Source organism: Thamnophis sirtalis, unplaced genomic scaffold, assembly GCF_051295495.1.
Source record: "Thamnophis sirtalis isolate CommonGarterSnake01/CBP01778 unplaced genomic scaffold, rThaSir2_p1.2 scaffold_13, whole genome shotgun sequence".
In the NCBI taxonomy this organism is placed as follows: Eukaryota; Metazoa; Chordata; class Lepidosauria; order Squamata; family Natricidae; genus Thamnophis; species Thamnophis sirtalis.
This window is the reverse complement of record NW_028261393.1, coordinates 53,402,673-53,413,102: the sequence shown is the minus strand read 5'-3', so window position 1 is coordinate 53,413,102 and position 10,430 is coordinate 53,402,673. Positions and strand designations below refer to the sequence as shown.

Below are 10,430 nucleotides of genomic sequence, written 5' to 3'. Positions count from 1 at the left end.
TACGGTTAAGATATATAATTTAGGACGGGTGCATGCAGGAAACCGGCCGTTTTGGGCCAGGCGCTGTTGCCAAGCAACCCCTCCTGCCTGCCCCCTCCAATTTCCATCTCAAATGGAAACCAGCAGGACCTGTTCTCGGAGGGGGATTATCCCCCAGGTTTTAAGAAGGCTGCAACGTTGTCCTTTGTGTTGTGCCAAAGAACTGCCTTTCGCCACTCCGCCTTCAGCTCCCTTGGCCTGTGGGAGGAGGGAAGCTGCGCATTGCACAAGGCCAAACAGCTTTGCCTCGAAGGGCCCCCACCCCACTCCCCGCCCACCCCCTCCGGTTCTCCCTTTCAGAGATTAGGAGCAACTGCTCTTGGCAAACCACCTCACCTGGCTTTGGCCAAACAGGTTTCTCCGTTCCTTCCTCTTGAGATGTTTACCGAACCTTGCAAACTATTCGAAATATCTTTCTATCCCACCTGGGTTGCCACGATTTCGTCACTGTGAACCACAAACACAAAGAAAGGCTCCAGAGCTGGATAAAAAGGGCCAGATGCAGTCTAAACATCTGGCTGATTGCACGGCCTTGTTGATAGCCTAATCTTCACAAAGCTAAAGGCTTCTAACCCGAATTTGAGAAGTGCGTCATTGGTGTCCTTTCTTGCAACAAGGCCTTTTAAAATGAAATTTTATACATTCTCTATTGTTTCAGTTGTTAGCGCTTAATAAAAATCCCCTTGTTTAATTTGCTTAATGTTACAGATTGCATTTTTCCCCCGTTTTTTTTTTTAAATCAAAATATCAAATCAATGCGTGAACAGCATGGCACCTGTCATACGTTCTAATACAAATAAAGCTAATCAAATTGATCATGATTCTTGCTTTCAATCCGCTGATATATTTCTAATAAGAAGGCATAGATATAAATGTATAGTTATTCAATTATTCCACATTTTATCTTGTCGTTACTTTCATTTTGTCATATAAAAGGTCTACACAAGGGGTTGGCAAGCTGCGGCTCCGGAGCCTCATGTGGCTCTTTCATCCCTCTGCTGCGGCTCCCTGTCGCCGGTCAGCACCACAGTTTTGAGAGGAGCTTCTGGTTGTAGGGGGTGGAGCACGGTGCACCCGAAGGGGAGACTATGGCAAGGGACGGGTTTTCCGGTCAGCTCCACAATTAATGGGGCTTTCGGTTAGCACAGGTAGAGGAAAAAGGATGCCGCGCTAGGAAGAGACTCTATGGTGGTGGGGCGGGGACCGGACTTCTAGTCCAGTGTTTCTCAACCTTGGCAACTTGAAGACATCTGGACTTCAACTCCCAGAATTCCCCAGCCAGCATTCGCTGGCTGGGGAATTCTGGGAGTTGAAGTCCAGACGTCTTCAAGTTGCCAAGGTTGAGAAACACTGTTCTAGTCAGCAGAGGAAAAAGGATGCCATGCTAGGAGGAGACGCTATGGTGGTGGTGGGGAACCGGACTTCTGGTCAGCAGAGGAAAAAGGATGCCGTGCTAGGAAGAGACTCTGTGGTGGTAGTGTGGGGACCGGACTTCTATTCAGCAGAAGAAAAAGGACGCCGTGCTAGGAAGAGACTCTATGGTGGTGGTGGGGGGGGGCAAACTTCTGGTCAGCAGAAGAAAAAGAACGCCATGCTAGGAAGAGACTCTATGGTGGTGGTTGGACCGGACTTCTGGTCAGCAGAGGAAAAAGGACGCTGTGCTAGGAAGAGACTCTATGGTGTGGGGAACCAGACTTCCAGTTGGCTCCAGAATCGAACCGGGGGGGGGGGGGGGCTTCCAGTTAGGACCTTTCTGGCTCTTTGAGTGTTTAAGGTTGCCGACCCCTGATCTGCACTAATGTTCCCCTTTTTCTTGTGACTATCACTTACTCTAGCTTTTCATCATACCACCCTGTATTTTTTTAAAAAAAACCTTTCCCTTTCTTTCTTACCTAACTTCTAATCATGTCACCTACTTAAAAAAGGAAAAGGAAGAAGAAAAAGAGAGCGAGAGAAAAGAAAAAAAAGTAATTCAGAACAGCAACTGTGCAAGAAACATCCCTCTTATCATCCCTTGCCCACTTCAGTAATTTTCTTCGCTATGCTTAGTAAAATAGGAAGGGGGAAGTATAGGTAGCCATCGACTTACAACAGGGCGGCGGGGGATAAAAGGCCATTAGACTTTTATCCCATTTTAGCCCATTTTGACATTTCCCAACCCCAGCAACAATTTGTAAGAAGGAGCAAAGTTACTGATTTACGTTTACTGTTTAAAGTCCGTCATGGATCCAGCTAAAATTGCAGCCTTTAGAAATAACCCTGTAGAAATGTTAGGTCTGTTTAAATTTTGAGGATCCAAATGTAACAAGACTTTCAAAGTAGGGACAGGAATGCCCCCGTTCTGGCGCAGTGGTTAGAGTGCAGTACTGCAGGCTACCTCTGCTGACTGCCGGCTGCCTGCAATTTGGCAGTTCGAATCTCACCAGGCTCCAGGTTGACTCAGCCTTCCGAGGTGGGTCAAATGATCCAGATTGTTAGGGGCAAAAAAGGCTGACTCTGTAAACTGCTTAGAGAGGGCTGTGAAGCATTGTGATGTGGTATATAAGTCTTAAGTGGAGTGCTTTGCCCTTCCTTCCTTCCTTCCCTCCTTCCTTCCCTCCCTCCCTCACCTATCCATTCATCCATCCCAGATCAAGGTTGATCTATCCTTCCATTCTTCCGAGGTGCGTAAAAATGATTGCCCGGATTGTTGGGGACAATAGGCTGACTCTAAACCACTTAGAGAGGGCTGTGAAGCATTGTGACGTGGTATATAAGTCTAAGTGGTATTGCCCTTCCTTCCTTCCTTCCTTCCTTCCTTCCTTCCTTCCTTCCTTCCTTCCTTCCTTCCTTCCTTCCTTTCCTTCCCAGTGATTAGAATGCAATATTGCAGACTAACTTGGCCCAGTGTCAGCAGTTCAATCCTGACTGGTTCAAGATTGACTCAGCCTTCCATCCTTCCGAGGTGGATCAAATGAGAACCCGGATTGTTGGGGGTGAGAGGAAGATTCTGTAAACCGCTTAGAGTGGGCTGTCAAAACACTGGGAAGTGGTATATAAGTCTAAGTGGAGTGCTTTGCCCTTCCTTCCTTCCCTCCCTCCCTCCCTCCCCTATCCATTCATCCATCCCAGATCAAGGTTGGCCTATCCTTCCGAGGTGCGTAAAATGAGAACCCAGATTGTTGGGGGCAAGAGGCTGACTCTGTAAACCGCTTAGAGAGGGCTGTGAAGCATTGTGACGTGGTATATAAGTCTAAGTGGTATTGCCCTTCCTTCCTTCCTTCCTTCCTTCCTTCCTTCCTTCCTTCCTTCCTTCCTTCCTTCCTTCCTTTCCTTTCCTTTGCTTTCCTTTCCTTTCCTTTCCTTCCCAGTGATTAGAATGGAATATTGCAGACTAACTTGGCCCAGTGTCAGCAGTTCAATCCTGACTGGTTCAAAATTGACTCAGCCTTCCATCCTTCCGAGGTGGGTCAAATGAGAACCCGGATTGTTGGGGGCAAGAGGCTGACTCTGTAAACCGCTTAGAGGGGGCTGTCAAAGCACTGGGAAGTGGTATATAAATCTTGAGTGCTACTGCTCTTGTTGTAACCCTGGGCTGTTCTCTGCAGAGGGACCTTACGGCATCTTCGCTGGAAGAGACGCTTCCCGCGGCCTCGCTACTTTCTGCCTCGATAAAGAAGCTCTGAAAGACGAGTACGACGATCTCTCGGACCTGGACGCCACGCAGAGAGAAACTCTGAGCGATTGGGAGCAGCAGTTCACGTGTAAGTATTTCCAATTTTTGTCCAGCCTTAAGCGCCACTTCCCACCATGCATTTGTTTTTAAGAGGGAGCATCATTGTAAAGATGGATAGACAGAAGGAAATTTTTCCAGGGGTTTGGAAATGGGATGTGGAAAATGGCCTTGGGAGAGGGAAGAAGAGAAGCTCCCTAGGGCAGTGTTGGCAAACCACCGGGCCGTTGTGCATGCATGCTCCGGAAACCGGAAGCTCAGCTTCCCAGCATGCGCGCCAGGGAACTGCTCTTCCAGTTTCCGGAAGTGCACGAAGAACCCAGAACCCGGAAGAGCAATGGGCGACGGCTGGCGTGCCTGGAGAGATGGCTCTGCGTGCCACTTCCGGCAAGCGTGCCATCGGAGTCTGGGCAACTTGAGTGTTGACTGGCCCAATGCCCTTCCCGTCACTGGTGCAGAGTTTTGTTCAGCAGATATATAGAGAGAGAGCCTAGGTGGCGCAGTGGGTAGAGTGCAGTACTGCAGGCTACTTCAGCTGACTGCAGTTCGGCTGTTCAAATCTCACCGGCTCAGGGTTGACTCAGCCTTCCATCCTTCCGAGTTAGGTAAAATGAGGACCCAGATTGTTGTTGGGGCAATATGCTGACTCTGTAAACCGCTTAGAGAGGGCTGAAAGCCCTATGAAGCGGTATATAAGTCTAACTGCTATTGCTATTGCTAGATATATACTCATTGTGCCCAGAGAGAGAAAAATATCTGCCTCTATCTAGGTAAATCTGTAAATCTGTTTAGCATTGTAGCCAAAAGAGCTTGACCTGTAGCACAAGAGTTCAATGGTCGTGGGAAATCAACAGGCGGTCCTTGACTTACAACCGTTTGTTTAATGACTATTGGAAGTTACACTGAAAAAATGTGATTATGACCCTTTTTTGAAAGTTACCACCTTTGCAGCATTCCCCGTGAATCATGTGATCAAAATTCACTTAGCAACCGGCATGTACTTACGACGGTCGCAGTGTCCCGGGGTCTTTTGAGACCGTCTGACAAAAAGTCAATGGGGAAGAAGCCAGATTCGTTTTAACAACCGTGTGACCAATTTAAACAGATACAGCGCTTCACTTAACCACGGAGGCAAGAAAGGTCGCAAAACGGGGCAAAACTAACAAACGCCTCACTTCACGACAGAAATTTGAAACACCGTTGTGGCCGCACGTCAAGGACTATCTATTCTTTGCAGGCCATCTTAACTTTTTGTGGAATCTAAACAAAACCACTTCCTTTCGGCTTCGACGTTGGTTCCTTGGGGAGGGTAGAATTTGATACGAAGTACAAATATATTGAAATAATCATTCTTTTATTTTGTGGGTTGTCTTTATTCAGTTAAATATCACTACGTCGGCAAGCTGCTGAAGGATGGGGAAGAACCGACAGTCTATTCCGACGAAGAAGAGACGAAGGATGAGAAAGACCGCAAGAATGATTAGCGAACGGACCAAGGAGCCTCCCCAATGCTAGCTGGTTTCTTTGCTTTTAATTTTTAAGGGACATTTTTATCATATCACACACACACACCCCTCTCTTATTTTACCCTTTCTTAATATCAGCCGTTTTTAGACATCTTATTACTTGCAATGACATTGGTCTCAACGCTGCACTTTTTAATCGACGTTCCTAGGTAACTCAGTGCTAACTTTTTTCCAGTGCGGGCCACGGGGCTCGGCGGGCAGTAGAGAAATGGCCATAACTGGCTGGTGGTATGTAAAGGACCTCACCAGCCAAGGAATGGCCGTAGGATTTCCCTTTCGTTTAATGGCGCTTGGCAGGATGTGACTCTTGAGGACCCTGTTGAACGGACATTGCAATGTCTGAAGGTTGACCCTGGACCAGAAAATATCTCCTTGTAGGAGATACTGCCCTGTCCTTCAACCCCCTTTTGGGTTGGTGGGCATTCAGAAAGGCTCCCTGTATTTTCCCAGCCCTTTTCTCTATCCTTCTTCCTTTTATACAAACTTGTCTTCCTAAGATTTGACTGAACTTCGTCCTTCACACGGATTCCTTTCTCCGTGTGCATTTTCTGCCGGGGGTGGGGGGGGGTGTTATCTCATTTCCGACCCTTAGGAATGCAGAATGTAGTGGGTGGTTTTATTATCTTTTTCTTTTTTTTAAAATCCTAGCTCATGTAGCATTGGAAGCGGTTTGAAAAGTGGTTTTTATAGAGATACTTCTTCGCACCCAACTGATGGGGCCCTAGCTTTGAAGCAAAACAACTTTCTCTTTTTTAAAAAAAAGGATGCAATACTTTTATTATAAAACAGTAGAATAAAGATGAGAATTAGTATGGAATGTGACCTCACCATGGGTGCAAGTGGCAGGGAGGAGATGAGGTTCTCTTCTTGGGAAGAAGATTCCCAAGATGTCCAGTTTCATTATTCCTTCAGGGAGTTTTGAGAGAGGCATTGTCCTTGAGAATGTGGCCTTGGTTGTGTTTTTTTAACCACCTGGGTCAGCTAGGCTTGATGGAAAGCATGCTGCACAGCTTAATTCTCTGCAGAGAGGGGAGGCTCCATGTTTACTGCAAATATCAAAGTCTCTAGGCGCGGCTTCAAAAAGGAGAAACGCGGCCCGAAACCATTCTCTTTTGAGAAGGAAAGTTTCCATCTTTCGACTAGGCTCATCCACTGCGGTGCATATCTTAACAAGTTTGGTTTAGTTCAAGGGTCGGCAACCTGCGGCTCTGGAGCCGCATGTGGCTCTCTCATCCCTCTGCTGCGGCTCCTTGTCGCCGGTCGGCACCACAATTGACAGGGCTTTTGGTTAGGACAGGTAGAGGAAAAAGGACACTGCACTAAGAGGAGGCTACGGTGGGGTAACCGGATTTCCGGTTGGCTCCAGAATTGGAACGGGGGAGAGGGGGGGAGGCTTCTGGTTAGGACCTTTGTGGCTCTTTGAATGTTTAAGGTTGCCAACCCCTGTCTTAGCTGCAATGCGATCATCAGGGCTCACTTATAATTGGTTCATAATTAGTAAGCTTTAAGATCTTAGCAGGATCTTAATGAGGTGGGCAAGTAGTCCAGCTTTCTTGATTTCAGATATTAAATCCAAATTTCACTATAGGATGATGGATCCACTGCCCAGATATTCTACTAATTCTTGGGTACATTTGTGGGTGCAGTTGAGGTTCAGTTCATTTTGTGCGGTTGTTCGCAGCGGTGAAACGGGCGGGATTTAAGAAAGTGGGAAAGGACAATGTGAACCAAGAGACATGTTTCAAAGAAGTTATTCCCAAGTTTGTTTCTTTCCCCCCCCCCTCTTTATATACTCACCATTTTGCTCTAAAACAAGAGAGACCTCTTCTCCTCTGCTTCTAAAAAACACTACTTTTCACAACAAGCAATAAATATTGTAACTTCAGACTTCTACCTTTGTAAATTGAAAGTACAGGATTTAGATTTTTGTTGCCTATTCCCATTTCCCCCCCAGATGTAAAACCTTCTTCAAAGATCTTTGCCTGTTCTTGCTTGTTGCCCTAAAGACAATTAACTGGCTGAAATGTTGTGACCTACCTCTGGGCTTCGTTAGGATAATTAACAAAAAGCTAATTTTTTTAAAAAACTGCTTCTTTCTTAAAGTCACCATTCTTGCAGAGTTGATGCCGAACGATGTTTCGAATTCAAAGGCGGGATTGGTTGTACTTGCTTTGTTTTTAAAGGCGAGGAAATAAAATTCTTCCTACAAATGTGGTTTTTCTTTGATTTAATATAAGAGGTGTGGAATTCTGTGCTCCAAAATCACCCGGGAAAGAAAGGGGATGAGAATGGAATATCTTTTTCCAGGGCTTTGAAACTGCTGGTGATGTAAAGCTAATTGGGAACCTGGTGCCCATTTCAAATTTTTTGGAAGACGCATCATCACACAGCACGTTGCTCAATGCCAAATGCAGCCTTAAAAGCAGGAGTGAAATGCTACCGGTTCGTCCGAACCAGTAGCAAAAAATGCTTTTAAAAAGTTAAAAAAAGTTCCGACGATCAGGCGGCATAGCTGATTGTTGCAAGTTTTTAAAAACTTTTTAGCATTTTTTACTCTTCTCTATGCTGCTTCAGTTTTCAATATTCCGGATGGCTTACATACACATGTACACACTCTTAACACAACCGCAAGTTGGCTCTTAATGGGATGCCATGGAGACAGCAAGGTCTTCAAGCTTCTTCAAAGCCCTTTTACATCATAAAGCACTCGGTTTAGAGGGGGTGTCAAGTTTAATGAAGTGATGGAGTAGGTGCCACGTAGATTAGTCGCTTATTACACCCCATGAAAAGTGTGGATCACCCCAACCCACCTTCGACTTCTAAATATAAACCTGGACTCCAGCTACTGGCCGTTTTCTCCTAGGCCAGTGTTTCTCAACCTTGGCAACTTGAAGATGTCTGGACTTCAACTCCCAGAATTCCCCAGCCAGTGAATGCATTCGCTGGCTGGGGAATTCTGGGAGTTGAAGTCCAGACATCTTCAAGTTGCCAAGGTTGAGAAACACTGGCCTAGGCTGAGAGACATTCTTAAAAAAAATAAAAATAAAGGTGTTACAATATTGGCCAGGGGTATCTCGAACCTTGGTGATTTGAAGACCTACGGACTTCAACTCCCAGAATTCCCCAGCCAGCAGAGGCGGCCTTTCGTCAACGCATAAAGCTCTTTCCCAACCTAGTTGCCCCCTCGAGATGGGTAGACCTCAACTCCCAGAATCCTCCACAATGATCGCCTTGGCTGGAATCAGGGTGGATGGGAAATCCACATTTTATTCCACCACTAGCTGATAACTCGGCGTTGCCTGGGTATTTATTAGACAGGACTGGTGATGTCAAGATAAGCACAGAATGGGCTGTCCTCCCATCCAACCATGAACATCGCCACAATTCCTAAAGGGCCATGGCAAGAGCCCTGATTTCGGCGACAAATTAGTTAAAAATAGTTTCCCCTGTGCCCCCAGAAACATAGTTGCTAATGTTGTATCTTCCCCCTTAACAGAGGGAGCCCCCTTGTGAAGTACTATGAAGCTGTTACCATGGCAACTCCACTGCACTGTACAGTAGAGGCCATTTTAAGGCAGTACAGTAGAAGCCATTTAAGGCACAGCAGGCTGTATCTTAACAGAACACACACCCTCAGAGGCCTTAGGGGTATTTTTTTTTCAATATTTCAGCATTTGTCTCCAGAGAGTAAGTCATCTGTGTACCAAGTTTGGTTGAAATTGCTCGAGGTGTTCTAGAGTTATGCTGGAATATACACAGACACAGACACACACACAGAGCCGATGGATGGATGGATGGATGGATAGATATAGATGATAGATAGATAGATAGATAGATAGATAGATAGATAGATAGATAGATAGATAGATAGATAGATAGATAGATAGATAGATAGATAGATAGACAGACAGACAGACAGACAGACAGACACATACATACATATATGCATACATACACATAGATACATACATACGATAGATACATACAATAGATAGATGATAGATAGATAGACACATACATACATACATACATATATGCATACATACACACAGATACATATGATAGATACATACAATAGATAGAGATAGATTATAGATAGATAGATAGATAGATAGATAGATAGATAGATAGATAGATAGATAGACAGACAGACACATACATACATATATGCATACATACACAGATACATACGATAGATACATACAATAGAGATAGATGATAGATAGACACATACATACATATATGCATACATACACACAGATACATATGATACATACAATAGATAGAGATAGATTATAGATAGATAGATAGATAGATAGATAGATAGATAGATAGATAGATAGATAGATGATAGATAGATAGATAAATGGATGGATGGATGGATGATAGACAGACTGACTGACAGACACTACATACATACATACATACATACATACATACGATAGAGAGAGTTAAGTCCTTTTCCAGAAGCTGGACAATACAGGTGTGTTGGGAAGCTACATTCTTCCGTGATCTTTTTAGGCTTATAAAACAGGTTCGGTGATTTTCCAGTGAAGGAACCAAACATTTTTGAAAAGTGAGAGCAAACGTTTTATTCAAAAAGAGTATGCACATCTGCAAATCAGTTCCAAACAAAGACGAAAGAAAGGCTCAAAATAGGGGGACTGGGGGGGGGGGGCGGAACCCGGAAATCACGTCTGCAACTAAAACAAATATCACCGTAGTTCCCGGAAGGATGTTCCTATAAAACAAATTTTATTCACAGCTAACTTTCCATTGGATCCAGAGAGCTAAGGAACAATGCAAGTACGAAAAAAGTTCTTTTTATAGAGAAAAATACTTTTCACTCACCCGCCCGGGAAACGCATTTCTTTTCCCTCACCAGAGCAAAGAAGAAAAGATTATAGCTTTAAGAGTTTTAAAGTTGGGACTTTCCAAAGCCGAAAGAAACCACCACCGATGACCAACAGCAGGACACAAAAAAAAACAGCCTTAAAGCACAGAAAAATCCCTGCGTACTTTTTGAGTTCTTTTACTACTTTTATCCGAGCCCAAGTTCAACAAACGTATGCTAGCTAAGTCATATCACGAAAAAGTACTATGACGTGGAATAAATAAATCACGTTAAAAGTGAAGCGAAAACTGGAACCAAA

The 10,430-nt window shown here is 44.7% G+C and overlaps 1 protein-coding gene across 1 annotated transcript in view; it reads left to right on the top strand.

The window, feature by feature from the left end:
• The window catches only part of PGRMC1 (progesterone receptor membrane component 1), a 12,532-nt gene extending 5,045 nt beyond the window's left edge, over positions 1 to 7,487 (top strand). Inside the window, exons 2-3 of the mRNA XM_087728199.1 lie at positions 3,627 to 3,782; positions 5,132 to 7,487. Coding sequence (XP_087584325.1) covers positions 3,627 to 3,782; positions 5,132 to 5,235 — 260 coding nt within the window. The 3' untranslated portion in view covers positions 5,236 to 7,487. The remainder of the gene's footprint in view (positions 1 to 3,626; positions 3,783 to 5,131) is intronic.
• Positions 7,488 to 10,430: the final 2,943 nt, after the last annotated feature.